The sequence below is a fragment of the Eriocheir sinensis genome, chromosome 28, assembly GCF_024679095.1.
Source record: "Eriocheir sinensis breed Jianghai 21 chromosome 28, ASM2467909v1, whole genome shotgun sequence".
Classification (NCBI taxonomy): domain Eukaryota; kingdom Metazoa; phylum Arthropoda; class Malacostraca; order Decapoda; family Varunidae; genus Eriocheir; species Eriocheir sinensis.
The window spans coordinates 11788673-11812905 of NC_066536.1; the positions used below are offsets into that span (position 1 = coordinate 11788673).

The window sequence follows — 24233 nt, forward strand, 5'->3', positions numbered from 1 at the left end:
AACAACAATAACAACAAAATAACAATAACAGATAAGAAAAAGACTTTAGATTAGAACAATGACACCGAGAATAGTAATGAAGAAATGTCAACCTGGAATACAGAAGAATATATATTGCTTTAGATCATTAGGGTGAAAAGTGATTCAAAAGAGAACTTGCAATAGTAGTAGTAGTAGTAGTAGTAGTAGTAGTAGTAATAGTAGTAGTATATAAAGATCACGATGCAATAATAAAGTAAAAAGAGATAAGAGACAAGTGGTAAAAAGGTGTATATATATATTTTTTCTAGAAGTACGAGTTTATAAGAGTTTTTAATAAGTATATGAGTGTAAAGCTAAATCTTGCAGGGTAAAGCTAACTACGGCAGGGTGGCAAGACAGCACAGCCAAGAAAAGAAAAGAAAAAGGAAAAAAGGGAAAGTTGGATTAAGTAAAAAAAAAAAAAAAAAAAAAAAAAAGGATAAGTGATGCAAGATAGATAGACAGAGAGAGAGAGAGAGAGAGAGAGAGAGAGAGAGAGAGAGAGAGAGAGAGAGAGAGAGAGAGAGAGAGAGAGAGAGTGGGGGGCCAATCCACTGTTTTTCTATATTTTATTTTTTGCTCTACGGAAAAAAAAAAAACTGCACGAAACTAATAATGACAATGGTAATAAAAGTAATGAAAATGATAGTAATAATGTGAGAATAATGTAATAATCATGTGGTTAATGTAGCTCTGTTTCCGGTGGAGTTGGGGAGGAAAGAGGTGGTGGTGGTGGTGGTGGTGGTGGTGGCGACACTAATTTTGCTGTCACTACAAACAACGGCAACCAATGAAGCCAAACAAACAAACAAACAAACAAACTGGCATGCATCATCAGCGTCATCATCAGCACCAATAACAACAACAACAGCAGCAGCACCAGCATCACCAGCAATGAGCAAAAAAGTAATACCAGAAGCAGAAAAAAAAGAGAAACTAAAAGAAGATAAAACAAATCATAAACAACTCCAATATATGTGTGTAACAAGGGAGTAGAAAAAATGATTAAAATTAAAAAAAGTTCTGAGATGATAATAATTCAAAAAGTAGAGCGGCCAGAGTTGTATTGATAGATTAAGTTATATATATATGATTATGGTGTGACGGGGTAGAGAGGGAGCGGCGGTCATGCGGAGAGAGGCGTCGAGACCAGGGAGTGCCTACAAGCAAGGGGATGTACTCACCAAGCAGCTCTGTTACATTGTGGCCGCTGTTCTCGGCTGCGGCGTGGGAAGGGGGAGGGAAGAGGACATTGTGGAGGTTTGATAGACACACAAACGGAGGTTACATGAGATTATAAAGAGTTGGGTAGGTGGGTGGCGGTGTGGCTGGCCGGGGAGTTACATGGTTTGCATCTCACCGACCGACCGACCGACCGACCGACCGACCTAGTGGTGGTGGGGCGTGCTGGTGTGTGTGTGTGTGTGTGTGTGTGTGTGTGTGTGTGTTCTTACCTATTTGTGTTTTTACAGGACGGAGTCGAGCTCATTGTGTCCCTTTTTTAATACTATTCAATCATATTTTTTTTCTATAACTGTGGATGTTTTTTTTTTCTTGTTGGGGGCACACACGACTTCTTCCGGGTACATGTTCCGGAAGTGTGTGTGTGTGTGTGTGTGTGTGTGTGGGTGTGTGGGTGGGTGGCTGCAGTTCCTGAGGTGCTCCCTGCATGAGGGGTTCGTGACACATTCTTGGCGTAGGGGGACAGAAGGTAGAACGCTCCTTGCCCGAGGCCGCCCATGGCACACTAACGAAAAACCAACAACAAAGGAAAGAAAAAGGACATAACTCATCGAAGCCAAGTTATGTGAGGCCGACACTGAAACCACCAATCAGGCAACACCGACTAACTATCTTCATCCAAAACCAAAACAACTACTACAAGCAACACCTTCAAATAAGCGTCTACGTCTCTCCAGCAAGCCTTCCACGTCACTACCGCCATGCTCCCCAGGCAATCACTCCCCCCGACACTTGAATCCCTCCTCCTCCTCGCCTTACGGTCTCCAACAACGAGTTCGAGGAAGCAAAGGCACTAAAATGTGTTCCCGGTAGGTGTATGGCGTGGTGTGTGGGGCGGACGCGTCTCGCCTAAAGCACGCATATTGTCGACGCCTCGCTCGTGTAGGCAAACTGTCAACACTCAGAGGATGTCGGAGGAGGAAGATGTCACCGGGAGATCTTGTTAGCACGTTACATATGGTATTACACCCAGCAGCTGCCTGAGTCGCGCTAGAGTAACGTTTGGTGGAAAGAGCACGATGAAAAGTTTACGTATATATTAAAAACACTCATAGGAACGGCATCTATGTCTGAAGATAGAGAGATAGAGAGCACTAAAGAAAATGCTAACTCAAAAACTAATCAAATTCCAGGTTTATGAAGTAAAAGACGGGTGCGGAAGGCTGATAACGGAGATGCTAAATATACTTAAAACATAACCCAAGTGATAACGGAGATGCTAAATATACTTAAAACATAACCCAAGACCGTGTACATGCGAAGGCTATATAGAACTATCCCACGACGCCGCTGCCACCGCCGCCGCCGTCGACCCCTCCCGCGAAAATTCTCCAACTCGAAAATATACACACAAAAAAACTTAAGAAAAATGGAAAGGTAAAATAGGAGAGCCTGCAAAACCCACACGGAGCAGCGAGGGCTTCAAGCTGATGTCCGACGGCTGATATTTTAACGTGAATAATTTAGGAGACGGAAAGAAGATGAGGAGGAGAGGAAAGGGAGAGGAAGGGAGAGAGAGAGAGGAAGAGGGAGAGGGGATATAATACTTTTTTTAAGGGGGTGACTGGGAGGGATGATGAGGGCTTAGTCTTACCTCCTCCTCCTCCTCCTCCTCCTCCTCCTCCTTCCAGCCATCCCATTTCCAGGCATCTTATAATTTATACTTTTTTTCTCTCTCTCATTTTTTTGTGTTCTTATTTAAAGGAAATTACGGAGATAAAAAAAAAAAGTATGACGAGAGGAAGAAAGGGGAGGGAGGGAGAGAAGGAGGAAGAGAGAGGAGGAGGAGGGACGGAGGGAAAAAGAGAGGGAGGAAACGAGGGAAGAATTATTGTGAAGACGAAATACGAGAGAGAGAGAGAGAGAGAGAGAGAGAAAACAGGGGACAGTTTTCAGGGTGTTGGGGAAGGGAGGAAGAAGAGGAGGAGGAGGAAGAGATGTGGAGAGGAGAGGAGGAGGGAGTGGAAGAGACGAGAGGGAGAGGAAGGGAAGGTGGAGGGGGAAAGAGAAGTGGGGAGAGGAGGAAGAGAGGAAGAAGAGGAGGAGGAGGAGGGACTGTACTATTGATCGGTGGGTCAGTGTGTTAGTAGCCCACCACCTCCACCTCCACCACCACCTCCACCTCCACCATTCACCTCCACAACCACCACTACTAGTCACCACCACCACCACCACCTTCAACACCGCTATCATCATCACCATTATCTCATCTCCCTTCCTTCCTTGTCTTTTTTTTTCCTCCTGCTCCTTCTCCTTTCTTTCTTTATCACCATCTCCACTTCCTTCCTTCATCACCATCATCTCCACCTTCATTTCCTTCCTTTCTTTCTTAATTACGTCAATCTTTTCTTTCTTCCTTGCTTCGTTCCTTCCTTCCTTCCTTTCTTAATTCAGTCACTCTTTTCTTCCTTCCTTTCTTCCTTGCTTCGTTCCTTTCTTTCTTTCTTTCTTTCTTTCTTCATTCATTCATTCATTCATTCATTCTTTCCCTCCTCCTCTTCCACCACCACCACCACCATCTCCTCCTCCTCCTCCTCCTCCTCCTCCTCCTCCTCCTCCTCCTCCTCCTCCTCCTCCATGGCTAATTACTCTTCCACATATTTTACTTCCGGCTTCTTTTTCCTCTTCGACACCACCACCACCACCACCCCGACACGCACACACACACACACACACACACACACACACACACATTCCTCTCGTTCATTCTCTTTTCCATTCTCATTTTCTCCTCCATTTTTCTCGCTTTAAATCTTCTTCTTCTTCTTCTTCCTCCTCCTCTTTGTCTTTCTTCTACTCCTCCTTTCCTTCTCTCTACTCTCGTTCCTCCTTGCTCTATTTCTTCTTCTTCTTCCTCCTCTTCCTATTGACCCTCCTGTTGCTCTCCCTCTTGTGCTTCTCTTGGTCATCTTCCTGCTGTTCCTCTTCCTCTTCCTCCTCCTCCTCCTCCTCTTCTCAAGTACTCTTAGCTGTCATTCGTCTTGCATCGTTACCAGACCGGTATGTGTGTGTGTGTGTGTGTGTGTGTGTGTGTGTGTGTGTGTGTGTGTGTGTGTGTGTGTGTGTGTGTGTGTGTGTGTGTGTGTGTGTTGGTAATGTCCTTTTAAAGATGTCGTCACTCTTGATTACACTTCTCCTCCTCCTTCCTCCTCCTTCTCTCCTTTTTCTTCCATTAAATTTTCATCGTCGTCTTCCTCTTATCTATCTTATTCTGTTTCTTCTTCTTCTTCTTCTTCTTCTTCTTCTTCTTATTATTATTATTATTATTATTCGTCTTTTTCTTCTTCTTTTTCTCCTTCTTCATTAATTTATCCTTTCCTTCTCTTTACCCTTCCCCTTCTTTCTCTCTTCATCTTCTTTATCTTTCTTTTCTTCTTATCACATTTCTGCTCAATTTTATCGTATTTATCATTGTTTCTTTTTCTTCTTTATCATTCTCCTTCTCCTCTTTCTTCTTCTTCCTCTTGGTCTTCTTCTTCTTCCCTTAACAGCGCCATAATGAACCTCGGCCGCTCTATCATTCTTTTCCAAACGTCAACACCACCGCGCCAGGGTCGGCATTCTCATACGCTACCATCTCTTACATCAACTCTTTCCAAGGGCCAAAAAGGAGTTCAATCGGGTCTTAATGAGTGTCTTTTTAGGTTCATGGTACAGAAGAAGGGTCAGAGTACCACCAGGGTCATAAAAGTACCGCTGGAAATGCCCCAAACTCCCACGAAAGCCTCGTTAAATATGTGAGCTTCGGCGCCGGAAAGGTTGAGGAATAAGGCTCCAGAAAGGCTCTCGTGTCTTCCCCTGGCGCCGTGACAAGCGTACTTAATATGCCATAACACTCCCCGTTCCTCCTCCTCCTCCTCCTCCTCTTCTTCTACCTACTCTTCTTCTTCTTTCACTTCCTTCTCCTCCTCCTCCGTTTCCTTATTCCTTTCTTTCTTCCATTATTTCTCCTCTATCGAACATTTCTTTCTCTACTTCCTTCCTTCCGTATCATGACTTCCTTTCCTTCTTCTTTTTCCTCCGCTTCCTCCTTTCTATTTCTATTCATCTTTCTCTTCTTTCTAATCTTTCTATCTCTACTTCCGTCCTTCTGTATACACCATGACTTCTTCTTCCCCTCCTCCTCTTCTTCCTATTCCCCTTCCTTCTTCCTTTCTGCCCTCCATCCTTACCTCTCTCTACTCTTTCCCTACTCTATTCTATCCCACGACTTACTCTCCTCCTCCTCCTCCTCCTCTTTTTCCTATTCCCCTTCCTTCTTCCTTTCTGCCCTCCATCCTCACCTCTCTCCCACGACTTTCCTCTCCTCTTCCTGTTCCCTTCCTTCTTCCTTTCTGCCCTCCATCCTCACCTCTCTCCACGACTTCCTCCTCCTCCTCCTCTTTTTCCTATTCCCCTTCCTTCTTCCTTTCTGCCCTCCATCCTCACCTCTCTCCCACGACTTGTAATCGCCTCCTCCTCCTCCTCTTCCTATTCCCCTTCCTTCTTCCTTTCTGCCCTCCATCCTCACCTCTCTCCCACGACTTGTAATCGCCTCCTCCTCCTCCTCTTCCTGTTCCCCTTCCTTCTTCCTTTCTGCTTTTCAGCCTTATCTCTCTCTACTCTATCCCACGACTTTTATTCTCCTCCTCCTCCTCCTCCTCCTCCTCCTCCTCCTCCTATTTCACTAGCCTTCGTGTTCCATTCTCTTCGGTTCAAGACTCAATTATACTGTTTTCTCGGCTTTATGAATCCGCTCGGCTTTGCGTTGCAGCTTGGCAGTGAAAGTCAACGATGATTTGCTTCCTCCCCATTAGCATATGACTCGCCCGAAGCATGTGTTAGAGTTTTTAAAAGACTGAGTTACCGTGTTTTTTTTGTTTTGTTTTGTTTGCTTCTAACTTTTGACTGACTTTGTTTTTTTGTTTGTTTGTTTGTGTGCTTTGACCAATCTCGCCGCTGGTCCTGATGTTGGTTCTTCCTCTTCTTTCTCTTCTTCTTCTTTCTTCTTCTTCTCCTTCTTCTCGTTCCTGAAATTCCTTCCGTCTTAGTTTCCTTTCCTTCGCTGTTTGCTATACTTTTATTTGAGCTATTTCCTTGTTCTTTTCGCATTTCTTTCTTTCTTTATCTTTTTTTTATATATATACAGGAGCAACGTGTTTCTTTCCTGTTTTTTTGTGTGTGTCCTTGTTCCTTTATTCCTTCCATCCTTTCTTTCTCCTCTCTCTAACTTTTTTTTTTCCACTTTCTTCCTTTCGTATGCACCATGAGTCTTCTTCTTCTTCTTCTTCTTCTTCCTTAATTCTTTTACGCGAATACATTTACATATTGATTTCTTTTTTTTCCTTTTCCCTTCTCTCTCTCTCTCTCTCTCTCTCTCTCTCTCTCTCTCTCTCTCTCTCTCTCTCTCTCTCTCTCTCTCTCTCTCTCTCATCACAATAAGACCCATCAAACGCAGACGCCTAATCAATTTTCTGAATCGCTGTCACGTGATCATTACTTCTCTCTCTCTCTCTCTCTCTCTCTCTCTCTCTCTCTCTCTCTCTCTCTGCAGCCATTTTCGCCTTGACAAGAATAACACGACTCGTTCATTACTCTTCTTTTCCTTCCTTCCTCCTTTCTTTCTTTTTTTCTTTCTTTCTTCCTTTCTTCTATCCCTGTTTCCTTCCTTCCTTCCTTTCTTCATCTTTCTCTCTTTCTTCCGTTCGTCCTTCCCTCCCTTCCTTCCTCAATCCTCAAATGCTTTCTTATCTTTCTTCCTTCCTTTTTTATATTGTTACCATCTTCATCATCAACATCGTCATCATCACGTTAATGTTCTGCTTCTTCTTTTCCTCCTCCTCCTCCTCCTCCTCCTCCTCCTTACCATGTACAATAATTTATCATTCCCACGTTCAATATTTTCCGAGTGTAATCAATTTTCTGATATTCGCCCGCAATATTTATTTTGAGCAAGTGATGAAGTTATTCCCCAACCCTAACCTCCCTTTCCTCCTCCTCCTCCTCCTCCTCTTCCTCCTCCTCCTCCACATGATAATTACTCAATCTCAGTCGTGGGATTTCCCGAGCTATTTTCTGATTACCTGTCTCTCTCTCTCTCTCTCTCTCTCTCTCTCGCTCTCTCTCTCTCTCTCTCTCTCTCTCTCTCTCTCTCTCTCTCTCTCTCTCTCTCTCTCTCCTATTCATCATCTTTCCTCCTCCTCCTCCTCCTCCTTCTTTTCTTCTTCTTCTTCTTCTTCTTCTTCTTCTCCTTCTCCTCCTCCTCCTCCTCTCATGTGGTTAAAACTCTTCATTAATAATTCAAACCGTTGCGATACAATTCAGACGATAACGAGTCTTCTCCTCCTCCTCCTCCTCCTCCTTCAGCTTCATTTCTCTCTCCCTCTCCCTCTCTCGCCTCTCTTCTTCCATCCCAGTCTACCATCTTACTTTTTTTTCCCTTCTTGTCTTCGTGCGAGCTTAACAAGACGTAATATTTTTGCCCTCGACAGAATTCGCCGTCGTCTCGTTTATTATTATTTTTTTTATGTTTTTTAGTCACCCCGTTGAAGAGGCAGATGAGGCGTCGTCTACGTTCAGTTGCTGTCTCTCTCTCTCTCTCTCTCTCTCTCTCTCTCTCTCTCTCTCTCTCTCTCTCTCTCTCTCTCTCTCTCTCTCTCTCTCTCTCTCTCTCTCTCTCTCTCTCTCTCTCTCTCTCTCTCTCTCTCTCTCTCTCTCTCTCTCTCTCTCCCCTTATCTATTACATGTGTAACTATCTATCTATCTATTTCTCTTCCTTCAATATATTTTCACTTATCTACATCAAACTACTACTACTACTACTACTACTACTACTACTACTACTACTACTATCACTACTACTACACCTGCCACTTCTTTATTAACCCTCTAAGTTGTTAATTAGTCCCCCCCTTGTAACATCCACCTCGATATCGGAGGCGTAGTATCTAATTAGTCAGCCCATCTTGGCGTGGTCTGCAAATTTGTTGATGTCACTCCCGCCTCGGCCTCAAGAGCAATGGTGTGGGCGGTGAATACTAATGGAGCTACGTAGAGACGGGCCCTGTGAAGACGCCACTAATAACACACGCATATACACACACTATAAACGGGTCTGATTACTTGCCATAAACTCCCTATCATCATCTTTAATCATCATCATCATCATCATCATCTCTCCATTAGGTACGGTAGGACAGATATCTTTACCAATGATTTCTTTTCCTCTCTGTGCCACTAATAACGCACTAATTACTTGCCACCATTAACTATTATCACTATTATTATCATCATCATTATCATCTCACTCATTATTAGGTTCTGTTGGACAATGATCCCAATGTTTGTTTGTTTCTTTTCTCTCTCTGCCACTAATAACTCACTATTTTTTTCTATAAAGGTCTAGTTACTTGCCATCATTAACTATTATCACTATTATTATCATCATCAGTATCATCTCACTCATTATTAGGTTCTGTTGGACAATGATCCCAATGTTTGTTCGTTTCTTTTCTCTCTCTGCCACTAATAACTCACTATTTTTTTCTATAAGGGTCTAGTTACTTGCCATCATTAACTATCACCATCATCATCATCGTCATCATTTCACTATTACTTCAGGACAAAAATCTTTCCTAGTGTTCTTTCTCAAGCTTTCTCTGATAGTGTAGTGTTAATGTACTGTCCCTATATGATGTTCCCGTTCAGTTAGGTAATAAATGCTCTCTGCTTCTCTAGGCGCTCAAGGGTAGGCTATATAATTTTCAAACGTATAGACTCTAGCACCTTACGTCAAACTATAACAACTACGTAAACTCATTAGAACTTAACACTGTTTTTAGTGAACCCGAAGTCACGAGATACTTTGGCCCGTATTACTAAACATTTCGTCGCCCAAGTTCACATATTTGACAAGGCTTTCGTAGGAGTTTTGGGCATTTCCAGGAGTAGTTTTATGACCCTGGTGGTAGTGTGACCCTTCTCCTGTACCGTGAACCTAAAGAAACACTCATTAGAACCTGACTGACCCCCTCTTTGACCTTTATAAATAGTTGATGTGAGAAGCGAAGGTGTCTTAGAATACCGACCTTTATGTTTCTCTAGATTATTATAAAAAAAATCCCCCACCAAAAATGAACGCCAGAATTTTTTTACATGAAGCTGATGTCAAACTAATTAATAATCCAGGCGGCCAAATTTTCCTGACAGCGGATGTGAGTATAAAACTTTTGCAGCAATCCATTTATTTCAGGGAGAATAATTTGCGAATATAGCGAGAGAGGAGGAGTTTGATGTTAACGAGTGAGAGAGAGAGACATAGAGAGAGGTAATCGCAAACTCTTCTGCCTCTCACAATAACTAATTCCAAGATCGCAAAGAAGGTCAAGTTAGCATGAGTGTTTACTTGTTTTTTTTCTTTCTTTCATGTTACGGGAGACCTATCAAACTACCTATGGAAATGCCCACGAGTCCGATAGAATTCTCAAACTCTTCTGCCTCTCAAAATAACTAATTCCAAGATCGCAGAGAAGGTCAAGTTAGCATGAGTATTTACTTGTTTTTTTTTCTTTCTTTCATGATACGGGAGACCTATCAAACTACCTATGGAAATGCCCACGAGTCCGACAGTATTCTCAAACACTTCTGCCTCTCACATCAACTATTTCTGAAGATCGCAAAGGAGGTTAGTTAAGTTAGCATGAGTGTTGTTTTTTTCTCGTTCATGTTACGGAAGAATGATCAAACTACCACCAGGATCATAAAACTTCAGATGGAAATGCCAACAACTCCTATCGTACGTTCAAACGCTTCTCTCATTTTAATTATTTCCAAAGGTCGAAAAGGAGTGTAATTAAGTTAGCATGAGTGTTTTTTTTCTCGTTCAAGTTACGGGAAATTCATCAAACTATCACCAGGATCTTATAAAACGACCAATGGAATATTCCAACAACTCCTGCGGTACTTTCAAACGCTTCTCTCATTTTAATTGTTTCCAAAGGTCGTAAGGAAGGTTCAGTAAGTTAGCATGTGTTGTTTTTTCTCGTTCAAGTTACGGGAAATTCATCAAACTATCACCAGGATCTTATAAAACGACCAATGGAATATTCTCAAACGGTTCTGCCCCTCACATTAATTATTTCCAAAGGTCGTAAGGAAGGTTCAGTAAGTTAGCATGTGTTGTTTTTTTTCTCGTTCATGTTACGGAAGACTGATCAAACTACCACCAGGATCATAAAACTACCAATGGAAATGCCCACGACTCCTACGAAAGACTTGTCAGCTGAGTGTAGGTTAACTTGAGCGCCCAAATATTTAAAAAGAATATGGCCGAGAGAGTGTATATAGAAAACGGCAATACTAAATCACCGCAACTTACATTATAATCATTTACAACACCACTACAAAAAAAAAGAAAAACTACGGAAAATAGCACACATTATCTATCTCTATATATATACACCGTCCTATACAGTGACTCTCACAAACAATGTTCACTCTATGGTAAACGGCTTCTTCTTCCATGGCAAAACAGCGAGTGGGAGACGAACTGGGGACACTTTTTCCTGAGCTACATTTCGTATTTTCAACCACCACTCCAGGAAGCTAAGGGAATGGAAATTGCTACTACTACTACTACTACTACTACTACTACTACTACTACTGCTCTCTCTCTCTCTCTCTCTCTCTCTCTCTCTCTCTCTCTCTCTCTCTCTCTCTCTCTCTCTCTCTCTCTCTCTCTCTCTCTCTCTCTCTCTCTCTCTCTCATCCTGGCATCTTTAAGGTCTTATTTATCTTAACGTTCGGCACTTCATTCTCCTATTCCGTGCTCGCTTTCCTTCCGCCAAATCCTCTCATTATAATTTTTACATCATAAACTGTAACTCTTGTCCCATTCAGCTGCTATATTCTCTCTCTCTCTCTCTCTCTCTCTCTCTCTCTCTCTCTCTCTCTCTCTCTCTCTCTCTCTCTCTCTCTCTCTCTCTCTCTCTCTCTCTCTCTCTCTCTCATCAACCTTTACACCCATTTAATTATTCGTAAGTCCACATGAAGGGAAAACTCATGTGTAGGTCTTCACAGTGGCGCCATATTACTCTTCCTCTTCCTCCTCCTCCTCCTCCTCCTCCTTGTTCACCAACCGCCTATCAGACTGGCTTGACCCTCTTCCTTAATTTAGTTACTCCCTTTACCTCCTCAGCGTCCTATCCTGTACTGTGATTAAACGTGGGCTAACCTGACTTCAAAGACCCTACCCTTCCCCTTTCCCTTCGCCTTCGCCTTCTCCTCCCCTCGCTCGGTTGTCTATCCCAGCCTACCCACGTAAACACTTCCTTTCCTAACCTTACCTGACATAATCACTTCCTTATGTTCTGTTCTTTTATCTCCTCCTCTTTCTTTTCTTCTTTCACTTCTTCTTCCTACTTCTCCTTTTCCTTATTCCTTTCTTCCTTCTCTCTCTAACGTTTCTTTCTCTACTTTTTTCTCCGCCTCCTCCTCCTCTGCTTCCTTCTTTTTTCTTCTTTTCATCTTTCTCTTCCTTCTAATCTTTATTTCTCTACTGTCTCCTATTTTTATACACCATGACTTTTCCTCCTCCTCCTCCTTCATTCCATTCCAGTCTATCAACGTAAATGCTTTCTTCTTTCTAAATCTAACTTCGGCGCTTCCTAAACTAACCTAACACAATCACTTATTTTATACTTTTTTGCTCTCACCTAACCTGAACGATTCCTTAACATCTCACACTACCCCGCCAGTTCCCCCCCTCTGCGTAGCTCCTGACATTCCCACTTTCTCAGTATAGTTAGTTCTGGTCTATTTGGCAGACAAGCCCCGCCCTCCTCTTCTATCGACCGCCAATCAGATGCGTCCCCTCCGCCCTCCCCACCCTCTTTATACACACCTCCCAAGACAAGCAAATACCGCGGTGGATGGAGGAGGAGGAGGAGGAGGAGGAGTTAGAAGAAGATGAAGAACAGAGAGAAACTAGAGAAAGAAAGAAAGAGGAGAAAAAAGAGAAGGAAGAGAAAGAAAGAAGAGAGAGATGAGAAAGAAAGAAACTAAAGACGTATGAGGAAGAGAAAGAGGAGGAGGAGGAAGAGGAGTAAGCATATACTCATCCATCATGTTAACCTGAGGAATGCGTGTGAGGAGGGAGGGAGGGAGGAAGGGGTAGGAGAGTGAGAGTGAGAGTGAGAGGGAGGAGGGAAGGCCATCCATCAAGGTAATACCAGGAGAGAATTACACGGTCTGGGGTTCTGCATACCTGTCACTTCAAACTCTACCTGTTACCTTGACTTAACTTGCCCCCCTCCCCCCTACCCACACACGACCCTGATTCACTCTCCCGTTTACGTGTTACTCCACTACCGCAAGAAAAAAAAAGTAAATAAAGCAAGAAAAAGGTAAAATATAATCTACCTCCTGAATTCACCTGACCCCCCCCCCCCCCCCCCAGGAACAAAACGCCACTACAACCATAACAGCAATAACGACAACAACAACAATAACAACCTAACCTGCCCTAGTTAATTCTGACTCGACCTGACGGAGAAAAAGCCTGACACAATAAGAAGAAAAAGAGCGACAAAAATAGCAACAGCAACAACCTCAGCCTCCTAACAGTGTCCCTAACCATCATCATCAAACAAACAAACAAAAGAAAACCGGCAACGTAGCACCACACACACACACACACACACACACACACACACACACACACACACACACACGGAAAGTCAATCAAAGTTTTCTTATTCCGCGCGGGGCCAAGGCTGCCAAACTGTCCCTTCATCCCTTCGTCAGCCCTTCGTCAGCGTTCATCATCATCATCATCTCTTTCAACCTCAGACTCGTGCAAGGAAAGACACAACGGCGGGACTGGAAACCAACACCTCGACATCATCACCATCATCATCATCATCAGCCATTTTCATCCGTCCACTGCAGAACAAAGGCCTTTCCCAACGTCCTCCACCTCTCCCTTCATCCTTCCCATCTTTCCACTTGTTTTTCTGTCCGCCCTGACCTCTATAACTCTCGGGTCGCCACGCTTATTACTTTCTCTCTCCGTCTGCACCTCTATAACCTTACTACAACAGGTGACTTTGATTGGTCTCACGCTCTCTTACCTGCAGGTGTTAGAGGAGGAGGCTGGCAGGTGTGAGAGAGGCAAGGTGGAGGTGTGAGTGATGTGGAGAAGCAAGGGTGTGGGTGGAGAGTGGAGGGGAGGGGGTGGAGGGCGGGGTGGAAAGTGGCAAGGCAGAGAGAGTGGCTGATGTGGAGTAAGTAGCAAGGGTGTGTAGGGAGGAGGGAGGGAGGGGAGGGGAGGTGTGGCAGCCGTATTGAGTAAGTAACTACGTGTGCATCAGTGAGAGGAGGAGGCGGAGCGACGACAGACACACAGACAGATTGTGGTGCCACACGTTGTCACATGGAGGGACCAGCGGCGCACAGACAAGAGTGATGCGAACACTACCAGGTGGGTAAGTAAGGGGAGGGTGACGCTGCTTGATTAGACGCTGCGTGGGTGTGGGAGAGACAGGTGTGGCAAGCAACAACACACGTGGCCTAGAGTCAAGGTGTCATGGAGTGGCTGAAGCGAGAGTGGTCAGTACTGGGGGAACAGTGAGTAGACATAACCATGTAACACTGGGGCTATAGGAACGAAACAGGTGTGTGTGTGTGTGTGTGTGTGTGTGTGTGTGTGTGTGTGTGTGTGTGTGTGTGTGTGTGTGTGTGTGTGTGTGTGTGTGTAAGTGTGTACGTAGAAAATGCTGAAGAAAGAGTCAAGCCTTAAGGGAAACTGATTGGGCAGGTGTAACACTGGGTTCATGTGCAGGAAATAGGTGTGTGTGTGTGTGTGTGTGTGTGTGTGCAGGATGACACCAGTGGGTGGCAGGTACAGTGATGAGGTAGTGGAGGCGGCGTCACATTGGGCCACGACTGACGAGACACAGGCTCGAGCGGCTGGCTAGTGCCGGACAGCAAGTTCACCTTATCCTTATACTTAGACGAGCCACGAACGTCCGATGTAAATAAACAGTCTCGGCACTGGCGCCTGCTGCCTCCACCCCGTGACCCGTGACGCAGTGAGCCGCGGTGACTGCCGTGCGTGGCGTTGCAAGAGGATTGAGAAAGAAGAAATGGCCATGGCATGTGCTCACATATAGTAGCGGCCGACAGGATCCAAATAATTTTCTACTAACAACAGTTTTGACACCATTCTATAAATGGATGCACTATATGTAACACTTTATAGACTTGAAATCCAAACCCAGGAAAGTCTAGTTGAACCGTCCACCCCTGGGTATGCGGAACCCGGGCCAGGCGGTTCCAACCCCAGAGTCTCCTCGTGACGTCAAGGAGGAGCATCCAGTCTTAAACTTAAAGTTATAACTCAAAACAGCGGCCCCGTATGGACATGGGGAAAAGCTGTCAAGACAAAGATGTTCTGATGTTTAAACCAAATGCACTGGAGCGTAAATTTTGCTGCCAGTTCGCCAAGCAGCTCCGCGTCAAGACCGGGAGCAAACCTCGTCAAGCAAATCTCGACGCTCGGTTCGTTGCTCGTCAGAAACAGCCGGTGTGACGCCGCCTCAGGAGTGGCAAGAGTCAGGTGTTGGTGGAATAAGTGACGGGGAGGCGTGAAACATGTAGCACAGGGGTTGTGTTATTGAAGTGGCTGTTTGTGTTGACGAAATAGTTGAGTGTAAGGTGTTGAGAGCAGGTGTCAGGTACAGTGTCCAGATAGAGTAGTAATAGTCCTGACAGAATGTATAACGTATGGATAACAAACAATGTGACAGTCTTTTAAAAATTCAAAGGTAAACAAGATAATGCAACATGGAAAGGTCAACAAGGAAAGGTCAGGTGAAGCGAAACCAAACAAATCATAAGGTGAACAGGAAAAAGGAAGAGAAAAGGAACGATGAGCAGGATAAAAAGAAAGAAAATCGTCAAGAACTGAAATGAAGACTGAAATGATGGTGGATGCGAGGCGGCTGTGGCGAGAAGCAAATTATGGGGCGAGGAAGTGTGTGTGTGTGTGTGTGTGTGTGTGTGTGTGTGTGTGTGTGTGTGTGTGTGTGTGTGTGTGTGTGTGTGTGTGTGTTCTTACCTTACTTATTTGTGTGTGTCTTTCATGACTGATTCAAATTCGTAATACCCAGAATTTTATCACATTTCATCACAGAGAATCAATAGATGTATGGATATATTTTTTTTAAAGAACATGAATTTGGTGTGTGTGTGTGTGTGTGTGTGTGTGTGTGTGTGTGTGTGTGTGTGTGTGTGTGTGTGTGTGTGTGTGTGTGTGTACAGAGACAGATTGTTATATCATGTCAGGGTTGAGTGAGGTGAGCGAGGAGGCAAGCATGTCATGAAACGATAGACTAGAAGCAGCGCGGAGAGGCGAAGTGAAGTGAAGTGAGGTGAGGTGAGGCGATGCGAGGCTGGGCGCGTGAGTTGCCGGGGCATGTGCGCGAGGTGTGAGAGAGGGAAGAATTAACATGCTGGGAGATATGTGACAGGTGACAAGGCAGGTGATATCAGGGACTGCATATACGTAGCAGGCACAGGTGACATGGGAGAAGAGAGAGAAAGAGGAAGAAGAAGAGAAAGGCTGAGAGAGAAAGAGAAAGGGAGATAAAGAGAGCTAGCTAAGTGAGGTGAGAAAGATGTGTCACGCGCTACGGCGAGGCAATGAACGGATGCAGGAACAGGTAAAGTAAGTAGGGCAGGTAGGTGTGCAGGTGTGATGGTGTGCCGAGAAGCAGGTGCGAGAGAGAGAGAGAGAGCGAGAGGGAGAGAGGGGCGTTGTCATCATAGTGGTAGAGAAGCAAAAACCAAAAGGGAAGGGAAGGGGAAGGGGGAGATGAACTTAGGAAACGCAAAAGAGACAACACAACGCAACACAATGGGACGAAGCGCCACGCCAAGCCCTACTTACCTATATTGGGGTGCTGGAGCTTTCTGCAGATTCTTGCTTCCCTCTCGAGCTTCTGGAAATCTGAAAAGGAAAGAGAAAACATTACATAACACAGAAAGACACTTATTGAGCGCGAGAGAGAGAGAGAGAGAGAGAGAGAGAGAGAGAGAGAGAGAGAGAGTTTTCTTTAACACAGCTGCTAACGAGGAAGCGTGAAAATTCTCCCGCCCTTCATGTCATCGTCAGAGCGCGTCCCTGGGCGGGGGGAGGCTCCGGAAGGGTGTGGAAAGGACCTGCGATGGCTGATGGAGAAATAAGTCGCAAATATCTTTCCTTCCGTCCTTCTTTACTTTTTTTTCTTCTCCCATGTCGAAGGGTAATATAGGACCGATGCACTCACACCCTTCCTTCCTTCCTTCTTTCCTTTCTTCCTTCTTTCTTTCCTCCTTCGCCCATGCCTCCTTTCCTCGCACGATGGTCAGTTTGAAGGCAACTATAGAACCAGTGCACTTACATCTTTCTTTCTTCCTTTCTTTCATTTTTTCTTTCTTCCTTCCTTTTAGCACCTTACCAGTCCCCTATTCTTCGTTCTTCCTTCCCTCTTCCTTCCTTTCTCCTTCCCTGCCTTTATTCTTTCCATTCTTGCTCCTTAACTGCCTCTCTTCCTTCCTTCCTTCATCTTTTCTCCCATCCCTTCCTCCCTTCAATCTTTCCTTCAATCTCCTTCGTTTCGTCTTTCCTTCCCCTCCCTCCCTCTCTCCCTTTTCTTCCTTCCTTCCCTTCCTCGCCCCTGACTACCGCCTTCCTTCTCTTCATCTTCTCTCCCTCCAATCCCAGGATGAACTCGAGGCCAATAATGAGTTGGAGGCTAGCCAGCGTCAGTCCGTCCTCCCTCCCGCCCCTGCTAACATCATCTGCCGTGGACTGTCAATAGAGGGGAAGCGACTGCCTGCCTGACTACCCGCGTCCTTGGTGGTGCGTCCTTCCGCCACGACCACCACCACGACACTAACGTCAACCACATCTACTTAACATATCAACTAACATCAACCAGATCTACTTAACCCATCAACTAACGTCAACCAGATCTACTTAACACATCATATTCTTCGGTGTCGGGCCAATACGTATACGAGAAAAACATCGATACTTTACGGTTTTAACACTAACTTGAATTGGCTATCGTTCCAGGTGTGGCAGAGACAGATTTAGGACCTGGAAATGATGTATGCAATGTTCCGAGCTCGACATTCCATCTGGTATAACGCCACTGACCACCAATGTCAATATAATTACTATATAGACATTGCTGACCACATACATGGGTGATATTTGCCCCCGAGAGCCCGTGAGTGCGTGAGATCGGGGAGGGAGGTCGGGGGATTGAGTGGCGTAAGGAAGTGAAGACGTTTGAGAGGCATTGAGGAGTGAAGGAGTAATGAGGGAGTGAAGGAATAGGTGGGGAGGAAAAATTAAATCGTTGAGGAGGAGGAGGAGGAGGTGGAAGATCAGGAGGAGCTAGAGGAGGAGGCACAGGAAGAGGAGCTAGAGGAGGAAGTCCCTGTATGTAGCCGTGTGTGTGTGTGTGTGTGTGTGTGTGTGTGTGTGTGTGTGTGTGTGTGTGTGTGTGTGTGTGTGTGTGTGTCCATCTCCTCCTCCTCTTTGATTCCTCGTCTGGTTGGAAAAAGAAAAAGCATAAGAAAACGAAATAAGGAAGGAAAGAAAAAGAAAAAGCATAAGAAAACGAAAGAAAGAAGGAAAGGAAAAGAAAAAGCATAAGAAAACGAAAGAAAGAAAGAAGGAAAAAAAGAAAAAGCATAAAAAACGAAAGAAAGAAAGAAGGAAAGAAAAAGAAAAAGCATAAGAAAACGAAAGAAAGAAGGAAAGAAAAAGAAAAAACATAAGAAAACGAAAGAAAAAAAGAAGGAAAGAAAAAGAAAAAGCATAAGAAAAAGAAAGAAAGAAGGAAAGAAAAAGAAAAAGCATAAGAAAACGAAAGAAAGAAAGAAGGAAAGAAAAAGAAAAAGCATAAGAAAACGAAAGAAAGAAAGAAGGAAAGAAAAAGAAAAAGCATAAGAAAACGAAAGAAAGAAGGAAAGAAAAAGAAAGAAAGAAGGAAAGAAAAAGAAAAAGCATAAGAAAACGAAAGAAAGAAAGAAGGAAAGAAAAAGAAAAAGAAAGAAGGAAAGAATAAGAAAAAGCATAAGAAAACGAAAGTAAGAAAGAAGGAAAGAAAAGAAAGAAAGAAAGAAGGAAAGAATAAGAAAAAGCATAAGAAAACGAAAGAAAGAAAGAAGGAAATAAAAGAAGAAATACAAAAAGGATAAAATGGAAATCAGGAATCACAGGGAGTGGTCAAAACGTATTCGAGCGGAGCGACGGGAGAAGGATCGCGGCAAATAGGATACCGAAGGATACGTTCAGCCCCCCCCCCCCTCCCCGACCCCCTCACCCTACCTCAATCACCTCCAGCCATCCTTCCTCCGCTCCCCCTCCTTCCCTCCCCCGCCCCCCGCCCACGCCCAGCTCCCCGCCAAGTATTCATGATATACACAAGCTCTGCCAGGAAGTGGAGGCGAGGGGAGGGCGTTCTCATCGTCCCTCTCTGCTCCCCTTTCTCCCCTCTCTCTCACCCTGTTTTATCGCCCTTCCCTATCTCCCTTATCGCCCCTCCAAGCTCCTATCGTGTCTCAATCTTCTTATCGCTCTCCCCAATCTACCTTATCTCCCTTCCATATTTCCTTATCGCCCCTTACAATCTCCCTTATCCCCTTTCCTAATCTCCTTTATCGCCACTCCAAGCTCATATCGTCTCTCATCTTTTTATCGCCATCCCCAATCTTCCTTATCTCCCTTTGATCTCCCTTACATAATCCCTTATCGCCACATACAATCTCCCTTATCGCCCCTCCAAGCTCCTCCATAACCCTCTTACCGTCTCTCAGTCTTTTATCGCCCCTCCCAATCTTCCTTATCTCCCTTCGATCTCCCTTACATATTCCCTTATCGCCACATACAATCTCCCTTATCGCCCTTCCCAATCTACTTTATCACCCTTTACAAACCCCCTTTTCTCACCTCACAATCTCCCTTATTGCCCCTTACAAACTCCTTTACCGCTACTCATAGTCTCCCTTATCGCGGTCGGCAGGAACCACAAGCGAGTATATACATGGACAGCACGGGTTCATCGTCCCCCTCTGACCCTGACACACCCACGGCAGCAAACCCCCAACAAGACATTCACTTTAATATTGTCAAACGTTTCTTCCTGTTCCTCACATCAATTATTTCCAAAGGCCCAAAAGATCATCAATCGGGTTCTAGCAAGGTCTAGCGAGTGGATTTTTAGGTTCAAGGTACAGAAGAAGGGTCAAACTACTACTACTACTACCAGGGTCATTAACTACCTCTGGAAATGTCCCCTCACACATATACAACTTCGACGAAAAGCGTGTCAAATAGGTGTGTTATCGCCCCTCCAAGCTCCTATCGTTTCTCAATCTTCTTATCGCCCTCCCCAATCTACCTTATCTCCCTTCCATATTTCCTTATCGCCCCTTACAATCTCCCTTATCCCCTTTCCTAATCTCCCTTATCGCCGGCGTCGAAATGATAAGAAGAAAAGGAGATTAATTGGGTTTTCATGAGTGTTTCTTAGGTTCATGGTACGGAAGAAGTGTCAAACTACCACCACGGTCACTAAACTACGGTACCTCTGGAAATGCCCCCCCAGACACACACAACTCCTACTAAAGCCGTGTCAGATATGTGTGCGAGGGCGTCGAGATGTTAAAGAATATGGTCCTCATTTCCCAGACGAGACGAGACACCTGAGCCGGGCGTCGAGTGGCCACCTGGCGCGGACCTTGGCTACGGGGGAGAGCGAGAGGGAGCGAGAAGCAGCGTTGCCAAATTATCGTATTAACCACATATCGTATCTATCATTTTTATACCTCAAACTTTCGTACCTACACAAGTAACGTGAGAAAATCAAAGTTGGTGCTAAAACTGTTGAATATTGATGTTTTTCGTTCTTTGTTGTTATAGTTATCGGTCAGCAACTACGAAAATGAAATGCGATGAGTACGATAATTTGGCAACGCTGCCGAGAAGGAGTGAGCCACTGCCGACACCTGAGCCACACCAGCCACCTCAGGGGCCGGCGGGAGGCTCGTGTTCGCGTCTATATTACCAAGTTGAGGCAGGATACTCCCCCCAAACCCTCCGACCCGATGTAAAACGAGAAAAAAAAATCCATAGTCAGAGAGTTGTCTTTTTTTTACGGCAAGGGAAGCAGCAAGGGTATCAGGACACCTCTCCTCCTGATTCTGACCCCTCTTTCGGCCACCTCTTTTGATTCTTTTTAGGAGCAGCGAGTAGAGGGCTTTTTTTTATTATTGTTTCCTTTTTTTGTGTGCCCTTGAGCTGTCTCCTTTGTTGTAAAAAAATAATAAATAAAAAAAGCTCAACGGGAAAAAAGGATAAAATAGCATAAAAAATCTGCTATACCTTGCTGCTCTGACGGATGAGTAAAGAATGAGAAGCCAGAGAGGTCAGTTTTCGGGTGGAGAGGCGTGTTGATCCTCTCCTCTCCTCTTCAGTGAGTTTAAGTCGTAGGCCGTTTGTTGTGAGGAGGAAAAAAGAAAAAGACTATAATTCCAAGTGACCTTCCCCTTTCTCTCACTCTCCCCTTGGCGTCGGTCTCTCTCTTCCTTCATTCTCAAGTTTTCCTTCATTTTTTTCTGGATTTTTATTTTTTATTTTTCCTCGTTTATTTGCTTCCTTTGATTAATTTGTGTCTGTCTCTTTTTTCCTTGTCAAGTTTTCCTTCTTTTGTTTATTTTTTTCCTTCTTTCCTCGTAAATTTGCTTCCTTTAATTGGTGTCGATCTCTTCCTTCCTTGTCAATTTTTCCTTCCTTTTGTATTCCCTTGATTTTTTTTTTCTTCTATCCTCGTTTATTTCCTTCCTTTAATTGGTGTCGATCTCTTCCTTCCTTCTCAAGTTTTCCTTCATTTTTCATTCCCTTGATTTTTTTTCCTTCTTTTCTTGTTTATTTGCTTCCTTTAATTAATTGGTGTCTGCCTCTTCCTTCCTTTTTTATTCCTTTGATTGTCTTTCTTTTTTCCTTCTTTCCATTCCTATTTCACGTTTTCCTTCCTTTTCTTTTTCTCTGATTGTCTTTCTTCTTTCCTTCTTTCCATTCCTATTTCACGCTTTCCTTCATTTTCTTTTTCTTTGATTGTCTTTCTTTTTCTCTTTTTTCCGTTCCTATTTCATTCGTTTCCTTTTAAAGACGGAGACGAAGGAGTGTGAGACCTGACTCCTTACCCGTTTTCCTTCCTTTCTCTCCTTGATTTTCTTATTTTATTCCTTCTTTCGGTTACTGTTTTATATGTTTCCTTTAGAAGTGGAGAGGGGAGCACGTGACCCCGACCCCGGCCAATGTGTCTTTTCTAGTGGGACGTCAGGGCGGGGCAAGGGGGCGAAGTCAGTCACAGAGGAGAGTCTTTCCTATTCCCCACCTGGACCTTCACCACTAACCCACTTTCTCTTCGTACTATACCCTTGATAAAAAAAATAAAAAAAGAGGAGCGCAAGAGAGGCGGTGTTCGGAGCTTGGCCAAGGAAGGGATCAGACAGAGCCGCCTCAAGCACTCGGTAACCCCTCCCAAGCACCCACTTCTTCGCCCACATTTTTTTCATGCCCGTCATTTCCCCACAGCAGCCGCCCCCCCTCCTCCTCCCCCAGACTAAACGACATGTCTCTCAGAACCCTCATCTTCTCCTCCCTCCTTCACCCCCCTCCCCCCACCGCCCACAAGGCCTCCTCACGATGGTCATGTTCTCACGTAAAAGTCCACCTCCCCCCCAACCTCCTCCATCTACGTTCCTTCACTAAACTATATGTCTCTCAGAAGCCTCGTCTTCTCCTCTAATTTCCCCCATCCCACGCCTCCAAGACCTCCTCACGGCTGTCAGGTCCTCGCGAAAAAGCGCCCCCCTTACCTTCCCCTACCTACCTTCTCCACCTGCATCCCCCCACCCCCCCGGTTCCCCATCCCACGCCTCCAAGACCTCCTCACGGCTGTCAGGTCCTTTCCCATCCTACCTTCTCCACCATCAACCCCCAGTTCCCCATGACCACACCTGTCTTTAATTACCGTGGGAGGAGGAACCTAAGACTTACTCAATCACTAACTCAACTTTACCGTAATAATTAGTTCAAAGATGCAGTACACGATTACATCCTTGCTTGTATAGAGTGTATGTGTGCAGAGGAGAGTATATCAAGGCACCTCTCCACCCGAAATTGACCTTTCTCTCCTGGCCATTCATTCTTTTTTTCTTTCAAAGGAGCAACGTCTAGAGGGCTTTTTTGTTGCTCTTTTTTTTCCCCTCTTCAGCCTTGTCCTTGTCCTTGTCCTTCTCCTCATCCTTCACATTCTCCTTCTGAACTTCTTTTTTTTCTCTCTCTCGTTTCTTCCTTCCACTGCCAAAGGTATACTCTCACCCTCGCCTACCTTTCCCTCCCTCCTTCCTTCCTTCTCTCTCTCGTTTCTTCCCTCCACTGCAAAAGGTATACTCTCACCCTCTCCTTCCTTTCCCTCCTTCCTTCCTTCCTTCTCTCTCTCGTTTCTTCCCTCCACTGCAAAAGGTATACTCTCACCCTCTCCTTCCTTTCCCTCCTTCCTTCCTCCTCTCTCTCGTTTCTTCCCTCCACTGCAAAAGGTATGCTCTCACCCTCTCCTTCCTTTCCCTCCTTCCTTCCTTCCTCCTCTCTCTCGTTTCTTCCCTCCTCTGCAAAAGGTATGCTCTCACCCTCTCCTTCCTTTCCCTTCTTCCTTCCTTCTCTCCTCGGCCACAAGGGAATATGCCGGAAGGAAGGAGAAGACAGGGAGAGAAAGAATGATAGAATAAAGAAAAACATAAGAAAACAACACTCGTGCGATCCCCATTCATCTCCATTTCTCTCGTCCTTCCCTTCCTTCCTCTCTCTCACTTCCTTAATTTTTCCTTATAATAATTTCCCCTCAACATCCTTTCCCTTCCTTCCTTCCTCTTGTTCCCTCCACTCATACCAGCTCCCTCCCTCCCTCCTTCTCTCCCTCTCCTCCCTTCTTTTCTCTCTCCTGAGGTAGAAACACAGCTACTTTGGATATAGTCAGTGAGGGAGGCGGAGGCAGAAGGAAGCGTTTGAGAATAACACCCTAATTTTAGCCTTTCCCAACGCACACTGCTATCGGGAGGGAGAGGCGGAAGAGAAGACAGAGAGGAACAGACAGTGATCGATGCCTAACTACACCGTTTATGGCCTGAGTGACTTGGTACAACATTCATGGCATATTGATCGCCCGGCATTCTTTCAGCAGCAAGGAGCGTAGAGTTACCAACAGAAGGTCTCGTATTCTCCAACGTTTTAGGCTCTTGTTACTACTGTTTTTAAAGGTCAGGGATAAAATTAAACAGGTTCCCTTTTATACCTTTTGCAGTGGAGGGAAAGAAACGGGAGAAAGAAAAAAAAAAGAAAGTTCAGGAGGAGAATGGGAAGGATGAAGTGTTCTCTCATAAGTGGTTTCTTCTTTAAATACGCCACTCCTCCTCCTTCTCCTCCTCCTCTTCTTCGTCTTCTTCCACCCACCCTCCACTTTTTTTCTACATCTCCATCTTATCCTTCTTCTAGAGTTCTTCTTCGCATTCTTCTTCTTTCGGTATTATTGTAGGAGTACACCAGTCTAGAGATGGCTTTTCTTACCCTGACCATTAGAAAGAGCTCCGCATTCTGAGTAAATTCATCCCCATAAACACCCCTCGGAAATCATTTATAACGGTGGGTGGGAGGGAGGGCGGTCAAGGCCAGGACGTGACACACGACCGCTCTGATGGTTGATGGGTTACTGCCCGCCGACCCGTTAGGTTAGGTTAGTTTTAGGTTAGGTTAGTGTTAGGTTAGGTTAGTTTTAGGTTAGGTTAGTTTTAGGTTAGGTTAGTTTTAGGTAAGGTTAGGTTAGGTTAGGTTAGTTTTAGGTTAGGTTAGGTTAGGTTAGGTTAGGTTAGTTTTA

General features: G+C 44.7%; 1 protein-coding gene and 1 long non-coding RNA gene across 2 annotated transcripts in view; both read right to left on the minus strand.

Moving 5' to 3' along the window:
• The window catches only part of LOC127004703 (calcium/calmodulin-dependent protein kinase type II alpha chain-like), a gene marked incomplete at its 5' end in the record, with an annotated part of 123379 nt that overhangs the window by 77797 nt on the left and 21349 nt on the right, over positions 1-24233 (minus strand). The window contains 2 exons of the mRNA XM_050872793.1: positions 1206-1241; positions 16190-16249. Of these exons, the coding sequence (XP_050728750.1) occupies positions 1206-1241; positions 16190-16249 (96 nt within the window). The remainder of the gene's footprint in view (positions 1-1205; positions 1242-16189; positions 16250-24233) is intronic.
• LOC127004519 (uncharacterized) lies at positions 7866-10182 on the minus strand. The gene is made up of 2 exons (XR_007757870.1): positions 9832-10182; positions 7866-9680 (listed from the first exon to the last, which is right to left on the minus strand). It is a non-coding gene; the product is annotated as an uncharacterized LOC127004519 (long non-coding RNA).